This window comes from Kogia breviceps, chromosome 19 (genome assembly GCF_026419965.1).
Source record: "Kogia breviceps isolate mKogBre1 chromosome 19, mKogBre1 haplotype 1, whole genome shotgun sequence".
NCBI classification, from domain to species: domain Eukaryota; kingdom Metazoa; phylum Chordata; class Mammalia; order Artiodactyla; family Physeteridae; genus Kogia; species Kogia breviceps.
In genome coordinates this window covers 6,314,246-6,341,085 of record NC_081328.1, presented here as the reverse complement: position 1 = coordinate 6,341,085, position 26,840 = coordinate 6,314,246, and the positions used below count along the sequence as shown (strand labels likewise).

The window sequence follows — 26,840 nt, the reverse complement described above, 5'->3', positions numbered from 1 at the left end:
TTGCTTGCACAGTGCCCTATGCTCTTTATTTCTTTTGCAGTAGGGCAGGACAGACAATAATTACAGAGAGAAATGACCAAAGACTTCACATTTTGTGCTTCTCTCCAGTCATTCCATAGCGTCAGGTCATGGTCACTCTTCACTTATGATTTTCGTTTGTACCTCCCGGCTCTTCACCCGCAGCTTGTTGACCTGGGACTCAGCAATGTCAGCTCTTTCCTCGGCCTCCTCCAGTTCATGCTGGAGCTTCCGGAATTTAGATAGATTTGTATTGGATTGTTCCTCCTGAGAATAAAAATGGAATTGTAAGTCACCCATACTGGGTATCTTTCTAGATTCTGTAGGCCTAAGGGAAGAAAGGACTTGCCATCTGCAAAAAAGTTAAAATACCCAGCGGGAAACCTCATTGTCTTACCACCTTCTGAATTTTGCTTATCATTGAAATTAACTTTATGATTTATTTGGGGCTTTGTGTCTCATAAATAATCACAACTCTACTTTTGCAACCAAAAGGTAGAAAAAAAATATGTACCACAATTAGAGTAAGAAAAATATAAGAGCAGAGAAGAAGGCAAGGATAAAATCATGCTTATTAATGCTTGCTGGAAGATGACTATTTGCTCGAGTTAGGTATTCTTTATCATTAAAGATGAATTTCTTAATAGCTTCTTTATATTGAAATAAATGCTGAATTTTATCATATGTCATTTTGGCACATTTCAAAACAGTCACTCTTTTTCTTCTAGTTTGGATGTAATGATTCTATTGACAGACTCCGTAATATTAAGTAATCCTTTTGTAGGAATTAAGCCTATTTAATCACTGATGGACAGCCTCCTTAATATTTATTTATTTTTATTTGGCTGCACCGGGTCCTAGTTGCAGCAGGCGAGCTCCTTAGTTGTGGCATGTGAACTCTTAGTTGCGGAATGCATGTGGGATCTAGTTGCCTGACCAGGGATCGAACCCAGGCCCCTGCATTGGGAGCGCGGAGTCATAACCAGTGGAGTGCCAGGGAAGTCCCGACAATCTCTTTAATAAAAGTAAGGGTTGCTGTAACTATACTCATGAATAAACTGCCTTTAGTGTCTTCCCCCCTGTTCTCTTTTGGACAGGTTTTGGTATGCGGGTTATGCAAGCTTCTTAAAATGATTTGGAAAGCTTTCCATCTTTTCCCATGCTCTGGAATGGCTCACATAGCTCAGGGATTATCTGTTCCTTGAAATTTTGAAAGACATATCTGGACCTGAGTCCATTTTCAGAAGTATTTCTGAAATAGCTTATTCAGCCAACTTAGTAATTTATATTCTCTTATTTCTTTAAGATTTTAACTCTCTTAACAGATTTATATTTTACATTTAAAAAATAACCTTTCTGGGCTTCCCTGGTGGCGCAGTGGTTGAGAATCTGCCTGCCGATTCAGGGGACATGGGTTCGTGCCCCGGTCCGGGAAGATCCCACATGTTGCGGAGCGGCTGGGCCCGTGAGCCATGGCCGCTGAGCCTGTGCGTCCGGAGCCTGTGCTCCGTAACGGGAGAGGCCACAACAGCGAGAGGCCCGCATACCACAAAAACAAAAACAAAAACAAAAAACAAACAAAGAAACAAAAAAACCTTTCTGCCTGTATGGTTTGTCCCATTTCTCATTTGTAATGTTGTGAGTTTGTATTTTCTCTCACTTTTTCCTTGATTAATCTAGTTATAAGTGTATTTATTTTATTAATTCCCTAGATGTTAGTGAGATGATCAAATTAGAAAATAGAATACTCTAATTCATTAATTTCTACCTTTATCAACACCTCTTTTGTTATTATTATTTATGATTTCTTTATTGGACTGTCAGTTTTCTTCATTTTTTAAAATTCTTGATTCATATGAAAGCATATAAAGCAATGAATTGTCCTTCAAGGACAGCTTTGATTACATTCTAGGCTTATAAAAGTCTCTTCTTCCTTGAAATTTTATTTACAGTTAAAAATTATTCAGTAATTATGTTTTTATTTAATTTAATCCAAACATTTTTTAGGAAAGTTTTTTAACATTTAAGTGCTAGGAAATTTTTGTCTATATGTTCTCATTACTTTACAACTTGATCACACTGTGGCTAGAGAAATGTGGCCTGTATTATTTCTGCTTTGAAATTTTTTGAGGTTTCTCTGTGGGTTGAATGTTAACTTTAAAAATTAATCTATTAATATTACAAATAGTAAGCAATAAGTTAAAAAATGTGCAAACGTTTTTAAGGAGTACACAGTCTTCTAGGAAGCAAACAGCTTATTTACTACAAGAAGTAAATAGTAAATCTAATTATTTATTTATTAGTTTTTCTTAACAGAGGACTTCTCCCTTCCCTCTGTCTTAAGGATACTTACAGCCTCCTCAGCTTGTCTCTTGTAAGATTTCACTTTTGTCTGAAGTTTATCTACCAAGTCCTGAAGCCTGAGTATATTTTTCCGATCTTCTTCCGTCTGAAAGATGATAAAAACCACAGGGCCTTACTTCAAAAGCACATGACTGTTGTATCAACTCACGTGACTCTTTCCCGTATATGCAAGGAGTGCTTAGCTGATAAAAACTTTTGCTGTACCTGGTAGGTGAGTTCCTTCACTCTCCTCTCATGTTTGCGCAGGCCCTTGACGGCTTCCGCACTACGCTTTTGCTCGCTCTCAACCTCTCCTTCCAGCTCACGAACCTGCGAATGAGTAGGTGGGCTCTTAAGAACTTTGATCCAGTAAGGCTTTGGGAACAGAAGGAAATAGATAGATATTGAGAGACCCACCCTGGCCTCCAGCTTCTGGATCTGCTTCCTCCCGCCCTTCAGGGCCAGCTGCTCAGCCTCGTCCAGCCGCTGCTGCAGGTCCTTCACCGTCTGCTCCAGGTTCTTCTTCATCCGCTCCAGGTGGGCGCTCGTGTCCTGCTCCTTCTTCAGCTCCTCGGCCATCATGGCCGCCTAATTAGCAGTAAAACAAAACCAGTGGAGAGAGCTGAGGTAGAGCATCAAGACTGTAGTTTGACCACCCCCGTGTGGCCCTCTGCTCACGTCAGTGATGGCCTTCTTGGCCTTCTCTTCTGCGTTGCGCGCTTCCTGGAGAATGTCCTCCATCTCTCCTTGCATTTGGGAGATGTCTGTCTCCAGCTTCTTCTTTGTATTGATCAGGCTGGTGTTCTGTTTAGAAGTAAGTTATATGTTAAGTTATATGTTCTTTTAATCATGTTACCAGTACTCAGTGGTACTTTTCAAAAAAAAATTTTCTTGAAAATAATTTCAGATAAAAATTTGCAAGTCAAATGCCCTTTAGTATTATTTTGTTATGCAATACAATTAATTAAAATAGAAATGTTATAGAATGTTTAACATTTTCAAGTACATAGTTCGTAATTAGACCAAATAAGTTTATAATTTTATAACCACCATTTACCAATGAGACACCACACTCAGGGATAAAATTATAACAGATGTTTGAATATTTCACTTTTCCACAATAAATATGTCAATATTGATAACCAGGGTCAGTAAAGATATTAACACAAAAGAATATGGGAAGCCTAAGAATATTTTAGGAAGTAATCTACAATAATATATACAAAATGAAACAGTGAAAGATTTCTCAGTAATGCATTGAAAATTGGGTAGAAGTATAAAACCTGACTGTCATATAAAAAAAATCAAGCTTATGTTTTCTGGGATGTAAGCATTTACTGAATGTGAATTCTTGGTGCTGAATCCCACCTGGGTGTGCAGGAGCTGGACGCGCTCGCTGGCGTCCAGGAGCTCCTGCTCTGCCATCTTCCTGCTCCTCTCCGTCTGCTCCAGGGTGGCCCGCAGCTCCTCGATCTCGGCCTGCAGCAGGTTGGCTCTGCGCTCCACGATCGCCAGCTGCTCCTTCAGGTCCTCCTGGCCCCGGAGGGCATCATCCAGGTGGAGCTGGGTATCCTGTGGAATGAACGATCATTGAGACCCCTTGTTCTCAGGGCTGCAGTCACCCCAACTTCCCTGGGACCATCTCCTGAGCCCACCTACCTTGAGGATGGCTTGGGTGTTCCTGTAGTTCTTCAGGGCCTCAGCAGCCGTGCGGTTGGCGTGGTTCAGCTGGATTTCCATTTCGTTGAGGTCCCCCTCCATCTTCTTCTTGAGCCTGATGGCATCGTTCCTGCTCCGGATCTCAGCGTCCAGCATGGTCTGCATGGACTCCACGACTCTAATGTGGTTCCTCTTCAGCTGGTCGATCTCCTCATCCTTTTCAGCAATTTTCCTGTCAACTTCAGACTTGACCTGGTTCAACTCCAGCTGGATACGCAGGATCTTTCCCTCCTCGTGTTCAAGAGATGCCTTAATGACAGCAAGGGGTGACATTAGCAGGGAATGGAAGCCTTCAGAAGTTTTTCTGCACACGTTCCTTCCACTAATTTTGTGCTGGTTCAATATGTGGCTAGTCCTAATTTTTTTTTTGACTCTGTTTACAATGCACATTTTTGACTTGTACCTCTGCTTCTTCTAAAGCAGCCTGAATTTCAGACTTTTCTTGCTCCACTTGTTTCTTTATTTTCTCCAGTTCATGCATACGTTTCCCTCCTTCTGCAATCTGCTCGGTGAGGTCAGAAATCTCCTCTGTTGTTTGGGTAAAAGACAGGTAGAGGTTTGAGCAGACAGAGGACATAAGAGGAAGGTTCCTCCAAGGCATGAAAATTACTGAAAGTGAAAGGGACTCACGCTGCAAGTTTTTGTTCTCTCGTTTCAAAGTTTCTAGCTGATCCAAGGACTCCTCGTAGGCGTTCTTCATCTTGAACAGCTCAGTGCCGAGGAAGCGGGCCTCCTTCTGAGCGGCCTCGAGCTCGACGTGAGTTTCCTCATACTTCTGTTTCCATTCTGCCAGGACCTGAAACACCCGCCGAGAGTGGTTACCTCCTGGAAAGGATAGAGGACGGTGGTGGAGAGCAGAGGCTGCTGTAGAAACTACCTTATCGAAGTTCCTTTGCTTTTTGTCCAGAGCCGCGCAGGCAGCGTTTGTCCTCTCCACATCGAGCATGAGGTCCTCGACCTCATTCTGGAGCCGCTGTTTGGTCTTCTCAAGGGAAGCGCATTTGGCGTTCACGGCTTCTACGTGTTCCTCAGCAGCCTGCAGCCGCTGGGCCAGCTTCTTCCTTGAAGATTATGTATGTTTGTAGAAAGAAGTGAACCAAACCAAGAATTAATGAACTGTTACCATGCTGAAAAATATGGGGAACTTCATATTAAAAATATCCATTCATTCACTCAGCAAGTATTGATGAGCTTCTTTTATGAACCAGATGCTGAGTACCCAGCAGTGAACAGGACAGAAGAGGTCCCTGCCTCGTGAAGCTCCCAAACAAGGGAGAAACAATAAGCACGTGAGAAAACGCATAACGACATATTGCAGATGTAAGTGCAGTGAAGGAAGATAAAATGGAGTGCGGCGTGGCCAGCTATTCTAGATACTCAGGGAAGTCCTCTCCGAGGAGGTAGCATTTGAGTCAAGATCTAAAAGAAGTCACAGAGTGAGCCAGAGGGAGATCTCGGGGGAGAGTATTCCAGACTCAGAGGGGCCCACAGGTGCACATCCCTGAAGCAGCAATGAGCTTGGTGTGCTTGACAACCAGCAATAAGGCTGATTATCTGTATAATTACTTGTTATTCTTAGTTTCCCTAACTAGATTTGAGGCTAGGAGGGTAGTGATGGTGTTTGCTTTATTCGCGTCTTATTCTCAGGGCCTGATAGTGCCTGGCAAATGGGAGCTAATTAATGAACGTCTGTGGGCTAATTCACTGAATCTTCAAGGGTTGTGTCTTTCTGATTGAACATCCAGCGTTCTCTGCACACTCTCTCCTATCTGCGCACATACTTGGCCTCCTCCAGCTCCTCCGTGCGCTGGATGGCGTCCGTCTCGTACTTGGTCCTCCACTGGGCCACCTCGCTGTTGGCCTTGGACAGCGCCCTCTGCAGCTCGGCCTTGGCTTCCTGCTCCTCCTCGTACTGTTCCCGCAGCAGGTCACAGTCGTGGCGCGAGGACTGCAGGGCGTGGGCCAGGGCGCTCTTGGCCTGCGGAGGTAGTCACACCTTCTTTTTGCTGTATATTTGTTTAATTCTTAAGTTTCAAAACCTTTCTCAAGTTGGTGTAATGGACTCCAGTTAGGGTCAGGTTAGGGGAAAAAAATGAGTCTTAGGACGATAGTTACCTTTATCTCCTCTTCAAGTTGCCTCTTTAACTCCTCCGTCTGTTGGGTAAATGCTTGCTTGCCCCTTGATAACTGAGACACCAAAGATTCTTTTTCATCTAGCTGACGCGAAAGTTCACCTGATAGGCAACAGAAATGGCACCGCTTTTTAAAGCAAAGAAAACCTTTCGCAAAAGCCCATATTAGAAATACGTTTAAACTCTCAACACCGCCTTCCGGTTGAGGACCCAGATGATTGACTTCTCTGTTGACACCTTCATGCTGATGTCAAATTTCGGATTTTCATGGTGAAACTTACATATTAACCTGAACGAATAAATAACAGCTTAAATTCTCTTTGTTCTCTCCATCACTGATTCTTTCAGGGTTATATGATATTGTGCAAAACCTGTGGATAACTGTCAAGGTAGCTAGAATGTCTAATTCTACATTGTCCCTGTTCCATAAGACTTTTGGGGGACTGGGTTGTCCATTGCCCTATTCAGGAATTTGGTTCACTCTGATCTAGATAAAAAGAAGCTTGGTCTAAAACAGAAGCCCTGGGCCCATGCCGGAGTGACTCCTGGTCCCAAGCATCCCCTCCATGTGACCAAATCCTCAGGGCCTTTGTGGAGCAGAGCTTGACCCAGTCCTATGGAAGTCTTCATCTCCAGCGTTGTCCCCAAGCGACCTTGCATGGAGGATGAGAGCCTGAGCTGCTCGGTGAATCACACGCGTTCTCAGTTGCTCTCATCAGGCTCTCACATCACCATAGCAGTTGTTTCTGACCACATCATCTCCACTTTTAGGCCTCACAGAGGAGAGAGTTACCAGATTCCGTCTGCAGGCGTCCCCTCTGGGTTGTCAGGTCACTGATCAGCCGCTGTTGCTCTTCCTCCTTCGATTTCAGCTCGCTCACTTGGTCTTCCAGGGTGCGGCACATTTTCTCTAGGTTTCCCTGCGAGAGGAAAGGTGGGAGAAGCAAATGAAGACATTTTAGTAACATTTTGCTACGGCTGCTATTTCTTCTAAAACAGAAAAATATTTATTTTGACATATAAAATAAATTATCTTATATGTAATACGATATATTAGAATTTTTTCTATATATTTTATGATTGCTGTCCTAAGTTGAAACTATACATTGGGGTTTTTTTTTTTTTTTTTTCTATATGCGGGCCTCTCACTGTTGTGGCCTCTCCCTTTGCGGAGCACAGGCTCCGGACGCGCAGGCGCAGTGGCCATGGCTCACGGGCCCAGCCGCTCCGCGGCACGTGGGATCTTCCCAGACCGGGGCACGAACCCCTGTCCCCTGCATCGGCAGGCGGATTCTCAACCACTGCACCACCAGGGAAGCCCTACATTGGGGTTTTTAAAAAGCTAATTGTGAAGCTTTGTTCAGTATTCCAGGTATACCTCATTTTGCTGCTCTTCACAGATACTGCGGGGTGGTTTTTGTTTGTTTGTTTGTTTTACACATTGAAGGTTTGTGGCAACCCTGTGTCTAATAAGTCTGTCAGCGCCATTTTCCCAATAGCATTTGCCCACTTCATGGCTCTGCATCACAGTTTGGTAATTCTCACAATATTCAGACTTTTTCATTATTATATTTGTTACCGTGATCACTGATCTTTGATGTTACTACTGTGACTCGTCGAAGGCTCAGATGATGGTTAGCACTTTTTCAGCAATCAAGTATTTTTAAATTAAGGGATGTATATTCTTTTAGACATAGTGCTACTGCACACTTAAAAGGTTACAGAATAGTGTAAACATAACTTTTATATGCACTGGGAAACCAAGACATTTGTGTGACTTGCTTTATTTTGATAGTTGCTTCATTGTGGTGGTCTGGAACCAAACCTGCAGGATCTCTGAGGTATGCCTATAATAAAAAATGTAAAGATGATGTACTAGGCCTTCCCTGGTGGCGCAGCGGTTGAGAGTCCGCCTGCCGATGCAGGGGACGCGGGTCCGTGCCCCGGTCCGGGAGGATCCCACGTGCCGCGGAGCGGCTGGGCCCGTGAGCCGTGGCCGCTGAGCCTGCGCGTCCGGGGCCTGTGCTCCGCAACGGGAGAGGCCACAGCAGTGAGAGGCCCGCGTACCGCAAAAAAATAAAAATAAAAAAAAAAAAAGATGATGTACTAAATTTAAGATTTTGTGAGAATTGAATGGCACGTTTTCTAAAAGCGTGTTTATAAATACTCGATTGTCTTTTTGTACAATGAAACTTTGCTTTTTGGACAATTGAGAATGTTGGAGCCCTGTGTTCTCCAGTTGGAGAACAAGAGAACACTCACAGCCTAGGCTCACCGCTGGCGCTGTCCTTTGTTAGTAGTGTTGTGGGGCCAACGTGCTTAACTTCTCTGAATATTAGTTTCTTCATATAATTAAGTGGAAATAATACAAATACTAATATCCTTCTTGCTCACCTGCTGGATCACTACAAAGAACAAATGACATGTTGTGTGTAAAGGACCCTGTGCAAACTGACATGCACATAAAGGGTCGCTGTTGTTAATGACAGTTTCTCAGACTGCGGTACCTTGGCTTTAGAGACCGTTTCTACATTGCTAGCAAGGTCGTCGATCTCCATCTTCATCTCGCTCTTCTCCTTCTCCAGCTTCTGCTTGACCCTCTGCAGGCTGTCAATCTGCTCCCCCAGCTCGGCCACGCTGTCCGCGTGCTTCTTCCTCAGCGCGGCCGCCGTGGCCTCGTGCTGCAGGGTGGCCTCCTCCAGGTCCCGGCGCATTTTCTGGAACTCGGCCTCCCGCTTCTTGTTCATCTCGATCTGGACCGAAGTGGCCCCGCCGGCCTCCTCCAGCCGCTCGCTGATCTCCTCCAGCTCCCGGGAGAGGTCCGAGCGCTGCTTCTCTGCTTTGGCGCGGGAGGCCCGCTCTGCCTCGATCTCCTCCTCCAGCTCCTCGATGCGGGCCTGGCAGTGACACAGCACAGTAACATGGACTCACCTCAGTTTCAGTTCTTTTGGGCGCAGAAGCAAATGGAGGTGAGACGACCCACCTGCAGCTCTTTGATCTTCTTCTGCAGTTGAATGCCAAGTGCTTGTTCATCTTCAATCTTGCTTTGCAAATTGCTAATTTCAAACTCTTTCCTTTTTGAAAAGTAGCGAAGGATAACAGTTGAGTCCATATGCAGCATTGGAAGCAAGTTCATAAGCAATTCTTTCATACTTACTTTTTGAGCTTTTCATCAAGTTGTTGTTTTTCATTTTCAATGTCCATTATGGACTCTTGGGCCAACTTGAGGTCACCTTCAAGTTTTCTCTTGGCTCTTTCTAGGTCCATGCGAAGTTTCTTTTCTTGCTCCAAAGACCCTTCAAGCTAAATACAAATAACGTTGAGTCAAAAGGATGGCCTAGCTTCCTTTCAAAGAAAATAATTTCCTTGATAATCCTAGACTTACGTCATCCACTTGCTGCTCTAGCTTGGTTTTAGCTTTGGTCAGGGTGTTGACTTTGTCCTCTTCAGCCTGGAGGTCATCCAGGGTCTGCTGGTGGGCCTCCTGGAGGGCCTTCTTCTCCTTGGTCAGCTTTGCGATGGTTTCGTCCAGACCTGCCATCTCTTCTGTGAGGTTTTTCACCTTAGGAAGTAAAAACACTTTGCATTACACGTAACATTTTGGTGGCTTCAGTTTTATGCTTGTTTTCCCTAGTAATAATAAAAAAGTAAACCTTCCTTGTATACGTTTCCTACCTTATTTTCCGTGGCATGTTTCTCCTTCTCAACCTTGGCCAGTGTCAGCTCAAGGTCATCTATGTCTTTCTTCAGTTCCGAACATTCGTCCTCCAGTTTCCTCTTCTTGGCCGTCAGCTCAGCGTTGATCTCTTCCTCATCCTCAGCTCTCTCGGTCACCTCCTTGATTTTGGCTTCGAGATGGATTTTGGTTTTGATCAGCTGGTCACATCTTTCCTCTGCATCAGCCAAGCCTTCAGCTTCCTTGAATTGGAAACAAAATCAAGATTGGGAAGTAAGAATGAAGTAGTTCACAATGGTAACGGAGTAAATCACCACTATTGGTTCTTTGGCTTAAACTTTTATGAACCACCTGCTGTGTGTGGTACAGGACGCTCCACACTGTAAGAAAAACAAAGTGTATCAGATATCGTCCTGTTCCTTTAGAAGAGTATATTCTACAGTAGATTAGAAAACTTAACCCCAACAAACTACCATTAATTCAGAAACCAAGTAGTGACATAAGAGATCAGAGAAGTTGTATCAGATATGGTTTCATGAATGAAGTGACATTTGAGTTGGGCTTTGAGAATGGGTAGGATTTGGCCTTGTAGAAATGAATTTATTGGGAGAAGGATCAGGAGGAGAGAAAGGATTCCAGCGGGAGAAATTCTAGATGTAGCCGCTACTGAATTATTTCCCTTTGTAGTCTTGGAGGATGATCCTGGTTAAGATGCTCTAAATTCTATCTGAGGCATAAAGTGATCAAGAAATTCCTAGCAACCTGTGTTTCTACTTAAGAGGGTTGGGGGTGGACAGGAAATGAGAGGGAAATTGATAGATACATTCATCAGTGAGCCTCCATATCAGTCGTTGAATACATAAAAGAATAAAATGTGCTGCAAATAGCCGGCTAGTGAGTATAGTGGTGTAGGACAGAGTCTAAGTGATTCCCGAGGGACAAGAGAAGAGAATTCAGGATAGATTTGAAAGGGGTGGGGACAGAGAGACAGCTCTTTTCCCTTCTGTAATCTAAAAGAAGGAATTATTACACCGCCCAAACTTGACAGAAGAGACCAATCTTAATCAGCAGGAAAAACATACGATTTTGTGACGAGCAAATTATACCAGGCCAATTCAGTTCACTCCAAATGAGAGACAGTCTTATAAATTACATTTCAGAGTTGATGGAAGCCATTCTAAAATACTTGGTCTGGGAGTCGCAGCAGGCTGGACGGAGGGAGAGAGTCGGGGGTAGGCAGAGCAAGTTAGGTACTGATGCAGCAACCGGGCCGTGCTGTGATACGGCACTGACTATGGAGATGGATTGGAAAGAGTAAATCTCAGTTTTGGAGATCAGTAACAAACAATAATTCAATAAAAATTGATGTAGAATACTGTCATTTGTTAGCTATACATGCTGTGATTTAAGACCCATAGACATCTAGAAGTTCAGGGGAGTTTCAGAGAAAACAAATCACTCTCTCCGTGCTATCCTCTCCTTAATATTTTATTTGGGCTAGCTTCATGTTAAGATCACGTTCAAGGACTGTCTTCATAGGGAAAAGAAGTTGTAAACCCTGTAGTTTGATGAAATTGTACAGAATGGAAGAAAATGGTCAGTTCTAGCTCGTGGCCCTGGTTCTGGTTTGGGGGCACTTGCTGGGTGACGAAGGAATAAGGACATCGTTAGTACCATCAGAGTGCTTTCACCTTCTCCCTCCAGTGAGTGTCTCTCACACTGACTCCACAACTCACTGCCTCTACTTGTGGCTAGAGTCATAGCGCTTGCATCCTGATTAGCAGTACACCGGATGATACCACTACTTACAGCCTGAACTTGGAGCTGCAAGTCATTTTTTTCTTTCAACAGTGACACCATCTTTTCTTCCAGTTCCTTCCTTTTTGCCTCTGACTTGGCGAGTTCTTCTTTAGTTTTCTGGAACTCTTCCTTCATGGTGGCCATCTCCTTCTCCGTCTCTGCGCTCTTGAGGAGGGGCTTGATCTTGAAGAAGAGTTTCATCCAGGGCCAGTGCTTGACGTTCATGAAGGCTCGGATGTTGTACTGGATGCAGAAGAGGGACTCCCTGAAATGTAATTGATGCAAATTAGATAGTGTGTGGATGATGAAATGAGATGAAATCTTGGCAGTGAGAGTTGGAGGTTCTGCCCTCCACCATGTTCCTCACCTACTTTCAAAAGCACAGACGAAAGAAATTATATTGGGGGATGGTGGTCAAGGACTCATTAATCATTCCTTTCTCTATGTTGGTGCTTCTCAAACTTTGGTGTGCCTAAGAATCGTCTAACTTCTTTTTTTAAATTTATTTTATCTTTTTGGCTGCATTGGGTCTTCGTTGCTGCGTGCGGGCTTTCTCTAGTTGTGACAAGCGAGGGCTACTCTTCGTTGCGGTGCGCAGGCTTCTCATTGTGGTGGCTTCTCTTGTTGCGGAGCACAGGCTCTAGGCGCACGGGCTTCAGTAGTTGTGGCTCGCGGGCTCAGTAGTTGTGGATTGCAGGCTCTAGAGCGCAGGCTCAGTAGTTGTGGCGCACGGGCTTCGTTGCTCCGCGGCATGTGGGATCTTCCCAGACCAGGGATCGAACCCACGTCCCTTGCATTGGCAGGCGGATTCTTAACCACTGCGCCACCAGGGAAGTCCCTCATCTAATGTCTTGATGACCTCATCTCATCAAGTACTGATTCCTGGACCCTTTCCCCAGAGATTCAGATTCTGCAGATATGAGGTGGGGCCTAAAATTTGCATTTTTAACAAGTTTGCAAGAGATACTGATGGTGTAGGTCCAAGGACCACCCTTTGAGAAGCACCTGCTCTGCTTTAGTGCTTCACAGACTTTCCTATATGAATACCACTGAGAGAAGTGAGGGGGGAAGCGGACCCCACAGGGATGTGGGGCATGGGATGACGGGACTCATTGAAACTCAGAATTTCTTCGAAAAATCTCTGGCTTTATATTTTAATGTTGTATGATTTTTGCATTCTACTCTAATCTCATCACATATGTTTTAATCTAAATTATTTTTAAAAACTCATTACCTTCAAATATGGGCAATTAATTGCCCCAATATATATGTATATATGTCTACATATATCTATCTATATAAATATATATATAGGTTCATGACCAAACTTATTATTTTTAATGAAATAGAATACAGTAAAAGATATTAGCAAAACTGCAGGTGATAGAAAATCTGTTCCATGTAAATTATTTATATATTTACACACATGTACATGTATGCATGGATATACAGGTGGCAATATAAAATGCATTTCTCCCTATGGATCCCGCTCATATGCGTCCTGCAGTTTGAGACACCTGACTCGTAGTCTGAGAACTCTGTCCCTGCATCAAATTGGATCACTAAAAAGCCAGGTACCTCGGTGAAACCGTATTAACTGACTGAAAAAAAATTTTTTTCACCTATTTTGCCCTTAATAATTTAAATCATAATAATTCAGTAATAGAAATGATCAGATGAAGAAGCTGTTTCTGCATCTTGAGTAAAACCACTGTTGAAAATACTGTCTGCCATGCAGTTCAGTGTATCTTATTTAATGATCTACCCGGTAAATTCATATTAGACCCAAATGCTAGGGCAATACTTTGTCTCTGCTTACTCAATAGTATGTTTTCTCTTGTTAGATAAGACCTACACATCTCTCTCTCTTTTTTATTATGCTTCCTCCCTCTCTCTTTTATTTTTTACCCGAGCATTCGATGTGTTCTGTGGTGATGATTCCTACCTTAACTTTTCTGGTGCGTGTATATCTCCACTTCAGCGTCAGACTCTTATTCATCCCTTCTTACTCTGGTGGCCTTATCATATCTGAGCCTTAACTGTAAGCCACCTCAAATATGCTTCTGAAGGATGTGACTAGACAAGCAATATGTTTGTATACCTCCTCTCCACCATCTTCTGGTACTCCACTCTTGCCAAGAACCCTTTGCACCTGGCCTGGGTTCGAGTAATCAGCTGGGCCAGCTTGTCATCTCGCATCTCCTCTAGGAGCCCCAGAAGGCCAGCTTTGAAAAACACCTGTGTGGGGGCAGAGTTGCAGATCAGAAACTTCACATAGACTCTAAAGGGACGGGCATAGGGTCTGGTGGGCCTTAGAGACTGTTACCTTGGTGTGACCAAATTTATACTGGGTGTGGTCAATGTCGATGGACCCAAGGAGCTTCTCAGAAGCCTTCTTGCTGTCAATGAATTGTCCTTCAGGGATTGCACTTGCATTTAATACCTTGTATCTGGTAAAGTAAATATAGTTTTTTAAAACTTGGTTTATTGATAAGCCTAGTGGTAGCTGAGTATTAAATGATCCATTAAAAAAAAACCCAGAGCTTTAAAACAATTATTCTTCCTTCACAGGAAGGACGTTGTATACATAGAGGGTCAATCTAGTATCTACTGTCTATTTTTATTCCATTTTACCTTCCTGCACAGTTGCAACTTTCCTTTCTGCCTCATCTGACCCTGCTCTCAGGAAAGTATTCTACAATTTTGTTCACATTACTGTGTAGATGACCAACAAAATATAACATATTATCCTTGCTAGATGCATTTGCTATTGATAGTACTTACCTCTACTGAGTTTTTGGAAGGATTAAATGAAATAATCCAAACATATTAAGCACTCAAAAATGGTTTTTCTCATAATTATTGAAGTTAATGTAGACATCTATGAGCTAAGCCAGGAGCATGGTAAATCCAGCGAAGTCCCTATAGAGTGTATGTGGTACTTACTCTCTAGAGTCTCAAGTGTAGTATGTCGTATATCTGTGTTTTAAAGGTGTTTTGAGGCTTATAATTTTTTACTCTTTTTGTAGCAAATTAGAAATAACAAAGGCATATTTTTCACTAAATTGTTTTGCTTGCACTAAATACATTTACACTAAACTCCAGGAAACACCATAATTAGGAGAGTCTGACCTCTGTTTGAAGTCTGCATACAGGATTCTGCTTGGGAAGCCCTTCCTGCAGATGCGGATGCCCTCCAGCACCCCGTTACACCTCAGCTGGTGCAGGACAAGATCGTGCTCCATGGCCCCTAAAAGAACCGCCATATTTATCGCACTGCAGAGTTTTGTTAAAAGGAGGCATGGCAGTCACGCTCTGTGCTCCCGCGCGAGAGCGCCTTACCAGGAGTTTTGGTTTCGTTGGGGATGATGCACCGCACGAAGTGGGGGTGCGTGCTCCTCAGGTTCGTCATCAGCTTGTTCAGGTTCTCCTGTGAAAGCAGGCAAAGTCCTGTTATCTGAGATTTAGACACGGTTATGAGCATCTGGTGATGGCTGTAAAATCAATGTCCATGGCCGCGTTGAATGGTCCTCTGTACCGTTTTAACTTAAGGTACCAACTTGGTAAACTTCTCCTGAGATGCAGTTTCCTCCTCAATGCCTCCTTCTCCGCTTGAGTTGGCAGGAGTTACACATACAAAGCAGGCTGTCAGGTGATTCTTCTCAGTGTATACAAGCTCTGTCCTCCTTCCTACCCTTGTCCCTGGCCACCCACATACATTTACAAAGCCATTGCCTTCCCATCCTGGATGGTCACCCTTTCTTCTACCAAACTCTGTGGTTCTCCAGGAAGGAAATACAAGCCTACACTACATTTGGACTTATTCTCATAAATCTAGCTTCCCCTTTCCAACTCTGTCAACTTTCAGGGCATAAAGATTATCTATAAGGGGAACAATCCTACCAGTTAACTTGAGAATTGACCAGATTATGAACACGGATACCATATTAGGTTCCTTAAAGCCTAGCTGTTAGATTTTCATTAGTCCTACTGATGATTTAGTGTCTTTGAGCAGATGCCGTGGCTTATTTCCACGACTCAACTAGGTTATGCATAGCAGAGCATTACATTTTATAACATTTCCTATAAAATATTTTTTATTATTTGGCTTAGCATGAAAGATGACCTGATAATTTCTGAGTAATTTAAAGCTCTTCTCTTCAAAGCTAGGTGAACAGAAGCCATTAGTTAAGGTCAGTGCTTTCCTAAATGACTTGCGGAGAGAAGGCTTTGTGCTTTTAAAAACAAATTCCCAAAATAACAAGAGAGTGTCAAAAACAGTTTCTTTCTTACTCTGAAAAGGGCAGACACGGTCTGGAAAGAAGAGCCCTTCTTCTTACCGCCTCTCTTGGCGGTCCCACCGCTCGCCTCTGGAGAAAAAATAAGAAAAGGTGTCATTCAAACATAGTTTTGAATTGACAGGGTTATTTCTTGCCCATTTGTTGATTTCTGTGCTCAGATGGAACATCTTTTCCAACACAGACGGCCTCTCTGTTTGAGCCTGAATGAATCTTACATGTCAACTAAGTTTGCATCCACTTTTCAGTGGTGCTCAATAACCAGCACATAGGGAGGAAAAAGCAGGAGAGAATCGTAGTAGCCAAGCCTTTTCATTGGTTGAGATGTTGAAAGTTCCTTTCTGACTCCTTGCAGTAGGGCCTCTGTCAGTGCTGGAGTGAATGTCTAATCACAGTGCAGCCTAGTTACTCAGGACTGGGAGGCATGGTAGATTTGGCCCTGCAACACTTCGGCCTGGGCTATGATATCACTAGCCTCAATCTAACATCACATTTTGTAATATCAGGAGAACATGCTGGGATTTTTTGGAGCATTACCTGCTTCAGCAGTTTGAGCCCCAGAGAAGAGGTAAGCTAGAGTTTTCATTGCGGACTTCTGGTACAGGCCGACCACCGTCTCGTTCAGGGGGTCCTTGTTCTTCTCCAGCCAGCCCATGACGTTGTAGTCCACGATGCCGGCGTAGTGCACCAGGGAGAAGTGGGCCTCGGCCTTGCCCTTGACCACCTTGGGCTTCTGGAAGTTGGCAGACTTTCCGAGATGCTGTTCGTACAGCTTGTTCTTGAAGGAGGTGTCTGTGGCCTTGGGGAACATGCACTCCTCTTCCAGGATGGAGAAGATGCCCATAGGCTGCGAGCAGGCCACAACACAAAGTTACAATTCTATATAGGCATTTTTCTTTGTCTACAGAACGAAACAAGGTGCAATGAATAATTTCGCTCTCACGAAACACAGTTTCCAAAGCCTGACACGGACCTTCTCGATGAGCTCAATGCAGGCGGCCAGGTCCATGCCGAAGTCGATGAACGTCCACTCGATGCCCTCCTTCTTGTACTCCTCCTGCTCCAGCACGAACATGTGGTGGTTGAAAAACTGTTGCAGTTTCTCGTTGGTGAAGTTGATGCACAGCTGCTCCAGGCTGTTGAACTAAATAAACAGATGCGTTTACTTTTCTCTCAGCAAATAGAGCATTTTGAGATATAGGGCTTTTTAATTTAAAAATGTAGAATAGCCTTTAGATTATGGGTGTCAGAATCCTTGGGGGGGCTGTGAAATCTACTGTTGTCTCTGCTGCCATTTTATACAAAATCCTAAATCATCATCATTATTAATGCTCTTGCACTTGCTTAACTTGACTCAGGTGTGTTTCTGAGTTCCTGCTTAATCATTCCATGTTTATTCCCATCATCTTCTGCAGTTTCTATCCACTCATTTAACAGCCAATTGAAACCTGTTAGAAGCTGATTGGGAGGAGTCCGTCGCGTGGAAGCCCTCCTGGTCAGCGTGGCAAGGGAGCGATAATTGCCACCCTTACTCTTTGATGTGAAGCGAAAAAAAATCAAGCTTCCAAATATTATGTACAGTATATTAACACACACTCATATTTTTTCAAAAGCCAAGATGTTAACATTAACTAGATGATATAAATAGTGGAATTAATAAGGACTCCTTTTCCTTGATTTTCCATAATTTCTGCCATGCCTAAGTTTTGCATTTATAATTAGAAAAAGATAAACTTCTTTAAAACCATAAGCAGGAAAAATGTGTTTTATAATCAAATATGAGTTTTTATCCCATATCACATTGATGAGAATTAAGAGTTCCTTGCATTGAATTTATTAATGCTGACTCTAAGTTACTGACCTTTTCTCATCTCTTATTATCTGCCTAAGTGTTTCTGAATGGTTTCCCTACCATATATTCAGAGCATATTATGCGCTGCACAGGTTTATTTTGATATTTTTATATTAACTCCACTTTGCATTGTGGGATTTTTTTAAACCCCTCACTACAACAACCTAATTCCTAACTCCCTTTGGATCATGTAGCAAGTTAAAGAGTCCTCATTAAGTAGCTTATTTCTCATAGAAGTGGGATTGCCGCCCCTGCAATGAATGCTTAGCTGCCCAGTCACTGTCTTTTAAATTTTAGCATAACTTTTTGACGTTGGTAATAAAAGGTTATAATATTCACAGATTTCTTCTTGTTGATGTTTCCATTGCTTTACTGGAAAAACCCCTTAGCAACCAACGTACTACCAACTCACATCAAAGATCTCAAAGCCCGCGATGTCCAGGACGCCAATGAAGTACTGCCTGGGCTGCTTGGTGTCCAGCTGCTGGTTGATGCGGGTGACCATCCACAGGAACATCTTCTCGTAGACGGCTCTGGCCAGGGCGCCCACCGCGTTGTACACCTTGAAAGACAAAGGTGTTATCCCTTGAGGTTCACAGAGGACCGTAAAATGCTTGCATCCCTGGCTGTGAATTTGAATTATGCACCTACCTGCTCTACAGTCTGGCCTTTGGTGACATACTCATTGCCGACCTTGACCCTGGGGTTGCAGAGGGCTTTGAGCAGGTCAGCAGAGTTCAGACTCTGGAGGTAGGCTGCCTTGTCAGCAACTGAAAGGAAGAAAAGGATAGAATGATGTTATTATGGCCCAAAGCAACCCACTTCCTCAAATAAAAAAAACTTTTTTTTAAGCTATAGGCATTTTGTGCTGTGTTTTCATAATATCTTTTTGAGTATTCTTGCCCATTTTTTCCTCTAAGTTCAAGACCTTGGTTATGGGTAGTGTTCCCTAAAGAACTTCAGAAATTGTAGGAACATGTGTCTAATACCCATGCCGCACATATCTTATCTAGGTATACTTTCAAATGCAGTTCTTGGAAATGAATTTGTCTTCCCAGGAAAGCTCAAGGGTAACAAGTTAAGAATGTGATTTTTGGGCTTCCCTGGTGGCGCAGTAGTTAAGAATCCACCTGGCAATGCAGGGGACACAGGTTCGATCCCTGGTGCAGGAAGATCCCACATGCCGCGGAGCAACTAATCCCGCGAACTACAACTACTGAGCCCGCGCGCCACAACTACTGAAGCCCGCGTGCCTAGAGCCCGTGCTCTGCAACAAGAGGAGCCACCGCAATGAGAAGCCCCTGCTCAATGCAACTAGAGGAAAGCCCACATGCAGCGATGGAGACCCAACGCAGCCAAAAATAAATAAATTAAATAAATAAATTTTTAAAAAAAATAGTGTGCTTGGGCTTCTCTGGTGGCGCAGTGGTTGAGAGTCCGCCTGCCAATGCAGGAGATGCGGGTTCGTGCCCCGGTCCGGGAAGATCCCACATACTGCGGAGCGGCTGGGCCCGTGAGCCATGGCCACTGCGCCTGCGCGTCCGGAGCCTGTGCTCCGCAACGGGAGAGGTCACGGCAGTGAGAGGCCCGCATACCGCAAAAAAAAAAAAAAAAAAAAATAGTGTGCTTTTCAAACCAACATGAAGTCAGGTGGATGACTCAGGTGATACCTTCGGTGCCATCTGGCTCCGCTTGCTCCTCACGCTGCTTTTGCTTGAATTTCAAGTTCCCATAATGCATCACAGCCCCCGTGAGCTTGTAGATAGAGATCTTCTCTTCATTAGTAAAGCCCAAAATATCAACAGCACTCTGCCAGCACAACCAATAGAATAGCTGTCAGGTTATGATCCACATGTTTACTATTAATAGTTCACCTTTGCATACTTCCTGATTTGTTGGTCAGACGGAGGAAACTACCAGTACTGATGGAGCAAGGAGCTCCTTAGATTGGGTGTCTAGGGAGCTAGTCAACTAGAAGCCGGCACAGAGCATTGGCATCACAGGTACATACCCTCTGAAGATGCAAAAAGGAAACTTAAAATAGAGAACAAGGATAGTGAACTTATTATTTTGAGAGGTGGTCTGGATTTAATGCAAGTAGATCATAAAAAGAATGGTTGAGGGAAATTCAGAAAGGATAGCTCTTTAAAAGACTATCGCGGGAGAGTGAGACGTTGCAGGGGCACGTCCCAGTCTTTTCAGTTGACTCCACGTGGCACGTCCACGCCCATCTTTGAATCTTCTTTTGTGATTTCTACGAGAAGCTGAGTATTTATCTAGCGGGACCGTTGCTCTGACCCCAAATAATCATTCTCATTTTCTTGTGTTCTACTTACATCTGTGGCCATCAGTTCTTCCTGATCATCAATGCTGGGCACGCTGATCTCCCCTTGACTGACGAATGGGAAATCATATGGGTTGGTGCTAATCAGAAGCATTTCTAAGTACATGGAACGGAGCAGAGGTAAGCAGAAATATCCTCTTCATTAAAATAACAGATTTCTAGACAAATTCTAAGGCACTAGGATGGAAAAAGCCATGATATGTTATTGCTCAATGAAAGAGATTACGGAAGAGCATGTGACTGTGATTCCAGTTACTGTATGTATGTATCTGTTTGTAAAGATGTATCTACAGAAGACGACTGGAATGATATTCAGCCAAGTGTTTATAGTGGCTATTTTCATAGTGATAGGATTTGGAGGTGTTATTTTCAGTTTTCCCTTTGAAGTTTTATAATGAGCACACACATTTTGACCAAACTTAACAAAGCTCTTTTCAAAAGTCAAGACAATGTGTACAGTTGACAGAATTCCATCGTGGAATACTGAGTCGGACCAGGCATTGCCAGGTGTGGGTGTAGTAATTTTGAAAAGGAATTATGACATTTCTTACCAATTAGTTCTGGTTTCTTGTTTGATGTGATCTGATAAAAAATATGATAGCTCCTTTCAGCCTTAAGCTGGAAAGTAACTCTAGACTTCTCTAACAGATCTGGAAGGAAATAAATGACAAAGAGGAAAAATGTAAAAATTCATATGAGATGCAAATTTTAGTCAGTATTATAGGTCATAAGAAACAGAAATTATTGTAAAGTGTATCCAAGCACTTACATGTTTCAATATCAGCAGAGGCCAGTTTTCCTGTAGTGCCAAAGTGGATTCTAATGAATTTACCCTTGAAAGAAAAATGAACATTACTACTTTGTTTTTGAATCATATCAAATCTTCGAGAAACTCAAAACACTTGAAGTGCTAACATTTTAATATTAAATCAATTCAGAGACAATTGGTTTCAGGTAGAAAAAGGTGTATCTCCTATGTTTTAGGTAAAATAATTTTATCTTTAAAATTTAAAAATTGTGGATAATTGTAAATAGTAAAAGATAAGAACGCAGATATAGGGTCGTATATGTTTTTAGACAGGACTTGGATCCATGTTATTGCATGCTCGGAGGAAAAGGAGAGAACCGTGGTATAATATAGTGAAGTTGGAATGGCGTGAAAAGGACTCAGAGAATGTATTCACAAACACCCCGTAAAGGCTGACCCGTGAGCCGTGTCTGTAATTGTGTCCAAGAGACTCACAAAGCGAGAGGAGTTGTCGTTCCTCACGGTCTTGGCGTTGCCAAAGGCCTCCAGCAGCGGGTTGGCGCTGATGATCTGGTCTTCCAGAGTCCCCTGCAAAGGCAAGAGCAGTCCTCACATCTGGCGCTTCCTGTGCGCCCCGCCAGTCTTGGTTCTGAGCCGCCGGTCAGACCCACCTGCATTTTGCCAGAAGTAGCTTCGTCCTTCTTCTTCTCCCCAGTGACTGCAATTGTTGCAAAGTACTGGATGACACGCTTCGTGTTCACCGTCTTCCCAGCCCCGGATTCTCCGCTGTCACATAAAAACCAAGTCAGCAGAGGTCCCAAAGCTGGTAGCTATTGCAGTCACGAAAGGAAAGCATCAAATCTACTTACGTGATCAGGATTGACTGGTTCTCTCGGTCTACAAAAGAGAAATTAAGGGCGGTCACTGCTGGCTGACATCTTACAGAAAAACCCGAACAGACGTTTTGGGCAACCCAATATTTGTAAGTGGAAAGTACATAAAATGGGATATGGACTTAGTGTTTTTCAGCAATCCTGAGGACTAGGTGGCCCTATGGGCCTAGCGCCTTTTCCGGCACCCCTCTCTCCTGCTCCCTGTGGTTCCCCCCCCACCCCACATTAGTTATATAGCCTACCATCTGAAACAGAACGCTGCAAAGCAGCAGCAGACTTTCTCTTTTTATACTCCACCACTAAGTACTCACCGAAAGTGGACTTTGGGGTCTTCAGGTGGATTTAGATTTAGATGACAAGTTAGTAGCATGTTTATTGTAGGTACAAGAAGTAATGAAAAAATAAGCAGTAGAGATATTTTCAGTGCGTGAGAAGGAGTAAATATAGTAAAGGTGGTAGCTTTGGAAATAATCATGGCCTTAGTCATAGTCTTAGGGAAAGTCAAAGTTCATTTTGATGTTTTACTCTCTCCAAAGGGGAAATCTTCCAGCCCTTTCCCCAGCGTGCCGTTGTACCTCAGATTGACCTAGCTCAGACAATAGTCTAGGAATAAGACGTACGGTATAACTGTCTTAATACCAGATATACCTTAAAATCTGGAGTGTGTTTAGGTTGGTTGTGGGCAAAGGGCCATAGCATTTAGGGGACCACCTCGAAGAGTGTGCTGAGACAGGTAGAGTCTCCTTCTTCTATGGTCCTGTTCTAAAAAGATGCACAGAATATCCAACTCACCGGTCAGCATGAACTGGTAGGCGTTGTCAGAGATGGAGAAGATGTGGGGCGGGGCCTCCTGGCGCTTTTTGCCTCTGTAGGCAGCCACCACATCGGGGTTGTACACCGGCAGCCACTTGTAGGGGTTGACGGTGACACAGAAGAGGCCCGAGTAGGTCTATGCAAGGGAATAAGAAAGAATAACTAGCCGAACACCCTTCCTGTGATTTGTGCAATTCACCCGTTCAGTGCATTTTCACTGAAAGGAACACTTTAATTAAGTGCTCTACATGTCTTCAAGGCATCAGCACGACCTAAGTACTCAACAATATGGAATGGTTAGGTGAACTATGGAAAATCTTCTTAAGATACTATGATCCAGGCATTTAAAAAGGCACACATGAAGGTATGCAGCAATGCTGGGGAAATATTTGCAAAATACTACTGAGTTATAAAGATACAGAACACAAAATGATGTAAATACATTATGATTACAACAGATGGATTTCCAAAATCTTTGACAACTGGTCTAGGATAAGTACCAACCAGTCAGAATGGATGCTGACTCTGAACACCAGGTACACTTGTGTAGGTGTGGTCCAGCTGAATAGCAGCAGCGGCTGAACTATGCGGAAGTGCCGGGAATTCCCTGACGGTCCAGTGTTTAGGACTCTGAGCTCCCGTTGTAGGGGCCGCGGGTTCGATCCCTGGTCAGGGAACTAAGATCCTGCAAGCCGTAGGGTACGGCCAGAAAACAAAAACCAAAAAGCAAAAAAAACCCTACACAGAAATGTCAACCTAACATAATAGATTCAATTAGAAAGTACTACTGAGTTTGTATGATGTGCAGAGCCTCTGCAAGGCCCTAAGAATGAAACATAAATGAGATGTTGTTCCTTGAGGAACTTGCAGTCTATGTAGGAGACAGACACGTAAATGACTGATGGTGGGAAAACATTGCCAGGGTTATTGCAGAGACAGAAACAACAGGACACAACATCCAGCTGTGCCTGGGGAAGCTGGAAAGTTTTCATCAAAGAGGCATTCCACACGGAAGGGACCAGAACACAGAGATACAAATTGTGGTTATTTTGGAGGAGTGAAGATTGGTCTTTAAAAACATTATTTTTAAGTGTTAATACATGAGTTTATATTTTCCTTCTGAATGATTCTGCATCAGGAATGGGGATGAGGGGAGATGTAAGTAGGTGGTTCAGATATAAACAGGAGCTGCTCCAGTGTTTGTTCAGGGGCTCTCTGGCAAACCCAGTCCTTGTGGACAGTGGCCTTGCCTGGCTTTGGGTGAGAAGACGAAGGATTAAGTGCCAGCTATTGGAATGTGCCTTACAACAGCAATCGCGAACTTTTTAACCAGTTACATTACTAGTGAAAGTGCAATGAGTCACTACTTGTAACCCATTTATACTATAATGGGCTGACAGGGTCCAGGGATAAAGCCCACTTTGGGGGTGGGGGGGACTCACGTAGATCATCCAGGCCGTGTAGCGCTCTTTGAGGTTGTACAGCACCCCTGGCTCGTGCAGGTGGGTCATCATGGCCATGTCCTCGATCTTGTCAAACTTGGGAGGGTTCATGGGGAAGACTTGGTCATCTTTCACTGTCACAGTCTGGTAAACAGGAAGGATAACTGTTTGTCAACTGAGCGACCATAACAAAATAATCAGGAGAATGTGGTTGGCTCCTGGGACTGTACTCACTGCGCCTGCTTCGGTCTTCACTGTCACTTTCCCCCCTTCTCTGCTCTGGATGGTCCCTTTGACAAAGGATTCCTTGGGGTCGACCACAAAGACGGATGTCTTGGCGTCAAAGGGCCTATTCTGGGCCTCGATGCGCTCCTTTTCAGACTTCCGGAGGTAAGGGGCAGCCTCCCCAAAAACGGCCATCTCCTGGTCTGAACTCATGGTTGCTGGACTCAGAGGTCCTAAAGGAGATGAAACATTGCATGCTAGAGATTCCAGATTGTCATCTATATCCACAAATCTCCGTCTTGATGATATTTCACAGGCCCAGTGGAAAATTCCATCAGGCGGGCGCACTGTACTCCATGCTACAGTTAGTGAAACAAACGCATTACAAGGACTCAAAGGCATCAGGGGTCACTGTGTACCCAGCACTGTACACAGTGGCTTTTTATCTTCTTTCATCCTTCAAGAACGGCATTCTAACGAGAGGGCCGGGCGGTAGCCTCGCACGCTGCTAAGGAGCGTGTGATCTTGGCTTTGCACTGGATCTCTCCGAGCCTCAGTGTCTCCATCTTTAGAAAAGGGATTATACTACTGCCTTTCTGAATCCACAACCCATGAGATAGAGTGAAGGCACTTTGAAAAAGAAAAGTTAATATAATGACTGAGAAAGCAAATTGAAATAGTTGAGGCTACTAGATATAAAATGTCATTTATTATAATGCAAGAGAATTACATTTCCTGCCGTATAACGTAAGAGAACTTTATTTTCTCCTTGAGATGTTCAGCTAGAAGTGCTCATGTTCAGCGGATTTGGCGGGGGGGGGCGGATTATAATTTTGTTTACTTTTTTTTTTTTTTTTTTTTTTTTAGCTGGGCGCTTAGTAGAGTTTGTCTAACATAATTTCTTTGCATATTAAATTCAGTTAATCAGTTTAACCCAGTTAAACTAATTGGGGATAAAAGCCCCAGCAGACGTCATCCTCATTCTTCCACATTAAAGTCTCCCTCTGCTATTTCCACATTTCCTTCCGCAAGAGGCAGGCTCCAGCGGCTCCATTCTGTGTTGTCAGCAGGTTGCCGGTGGCATCAGTAGAATGAAAGGTTTAGCAGAGGATGCTGCTTCAGTCATTACGTGATCAAATTACTTGAAACTCATTTTAATCACCTTCGCACCAGTCTCTCTCTTTAGAAATGCAGTGTGTAGTAGTGGGGCAGACTAATATCTTTACTGTCTATGTGACGAAAACGTCATAGTGTTTTGGTTTCCTACAACACTCAGCACTGGATAAAGTAACTTTTAAAAAGTCTTTAAAGAAGTAAAAGCAGCATTTTCCTAGGTACTTCTTATTTGTTTAGATATCATGTTTGCTAAATGAATTCTAAAAGCAGGACACATTTTTATCAAATTTGAGATTCTTAGCCAGGGAGTCTTCGTGCAGATTTTTTTCCCTACAGAAACAAAATAATATTCTCTTGACAACTATTCTCTTGCAAAAATGTCGCCCCACCAGTGCCTGAGCCCTAAGACTAGGCGCATTGCTCTAAAAGGCCAGTCCTCTGTCTCCTTCTCCCACACCTTTCCTGAAATACAGTTGTGCAGGTATTTACTGAGCCAAGCACGTTCTCAAAGGCTGCTAAATGACCCAAATCTGTTCTAGAGGCTCTTCTAGAGCCTTCTCCTCCGGGGACTGGTTAGTCCAAATCTTACCTTGTTAGCAAGTGAGAAGATGCAGCCTGGAAGCGAGACAGTTCTATAAAAGAAAAGGAAAAAGTACTTGATTAGTTAACCAAAAAGAAAACAAAGCAGAACAAAAGCCCCATTTGTGGCATTCCTTCCTTGCTGTTGTGAACAGAAGGCAACGAAAGTCATGGGTGTAAAATGTGCCGTATCAGAAGGAGCCGTACCCCAGCCGGCAGCTGCAGCTGACACTGCGCAGTGTAGCCGGCCAGTGTTCCTCTCCAGAGTCCGCTCCCGTTCCCACTTACCTTGGAGCTTTTTAAAGCAGGACGGGCCAGCCTCATGCCAAGGGCTCTTTTATATGGATAGCTATGGAAACAATGCAGCTGCTTCTTCTTTCTTAAGTCAAAAGGAATTGTTTGGCAAAAAAGTCCTGGCAATCTTGTATCCCCACATAAATCTCATTCATGTTAAGAATGGTTGGATATAATTAGAAATATTTTTCATATTGAGTATGCGGATAAATCTCTTATGGATAATTTGAGAAGATGATCTGAAAGGAAGGTTCACGCTGGTGGATAAAGGCAGTGGCTAGGCAGCCGGAGTACCTGGCTTCTCTCATAAATTTCCTCCTGGCCTTTCTGGGCATGCTTTTTGGGGTTGTGTTGCATCACTTTACGTATTTAACAGATTAAATGATAGAAATAGAGGACAAATATTTATTTTAATTTGGGGAGGGTTGATTTTTACCTGTCGATCTTTTTCTCCCAGCCCTGCAAAATTAAGCTATGTGCCTTGAGCGATTTAAAAACAAAGTCCCCCCTTCCAGTACCCTTGTGTCGGGGGAATTCCCTTTCTCTCT

General features: G+C 43.5%; 1 protein-coding gene and 1 long non-coding RNA gene across 4 annotated transcripts in view; one reads left to right on the top strand and one right to left on the bottom strand.

The window, feature by feature from the left end:
• LOC131746615 (myosin-2) lies at positions 1 to 26,840 on the bottom strand. 3 transcript variants are annotated; one of them, XM_067021522.1, is made up of 41 exons: positions 26,729 to 26,840; positions 26,287 to 26,377; positions 26,009 to 26,051; positions 24,313 to 24,536; positions 24,079 to 24,222; positions 22,616 to 22,772; positions 21,800 to 21,827; positions 21,602 to 21,716; positions 21,426 to 21,518; positions 20,952 to 21,015; positions 20,734 to 20,832; positions 20,175 to 20,278; positions 19,509 to 19,647; positions 18,490 to 18,608; positions 18,251 to 18,400; positions 16,960 to 17,130; positions 16,524 to 16,833; positions 15,982 to 16,058; positions 15,031 to 15,118; positions 14,821 to 14,938; positions 14,015 to 14,138; positions 13,790 to 13,926; positions 11,698 to 11,953; positions 9,888 to 10,130; positions 9,598 to 9,774; positions 9,370 to 9,515; positions 9,196 to 9,286; positions 8,720 to 9,109; positions 7,006 to 7,132; positions 6,196 to 6,314; positions 5,862 to 6,058; positions 4,958 to 5,141; positions 4,711 to 4,876; positions 4,484 to 4,608; positions 4,021 to 4,329; positions 3,730 to 3,933; positions 3,040 to 3,165; positions 2,779 to 2,949; positions 2,587 to 2,691; positions 2,372 to 2,467; positions 1 to 285 (listed from the first exon to the last, which is right to left on the bottom strand). In XM_067021522.1, exons 4-41 carry the CDS (start codon positions 24,514 to 24,516, stop codon positions 133 to 135), a joined length of 5,826 nt encoding a protein of 1,941 aa, XP_066877623.1. In that variant the 5' UTR covers positions 24,517 to 24,536; positions 26,009 to 26,051; positions 26,287 to 26,377; positions 26,729 to 26,840; the 3' UTR covers positions 1 to 132. The 3 variants fall into 3 exon arrangements, with proteins under 3 accessions (XP_066877623.1, XP_066877622.1, XP_058904145.1); XM_067021521.1 differs by lacking the exon at positions 26,729 to 26,840 and having other exon boundaries at positions 26,287 to 26,619; XM_059048162.2 differs by lacking the exon at positions 26,729 to 26,840 and having other exon boundaries at positions 26,206 to 26,312.
• The window catches only part of LOC136793237 (uncharacterized), a 60,244-nt gene continuing 53,593 nt past the window's right edge, over positions 20,190 to 26,840 (top strand). The window contains exon 1 of the long non-coding RNA XR_010838237.1: positions 20,190 to 20,302. This is a non-coding gene — a long non-coding RNA (uncharacterized lncRNA). The remainder of the gene's footprint in view (positions 20,303 to 26,840) is intronic.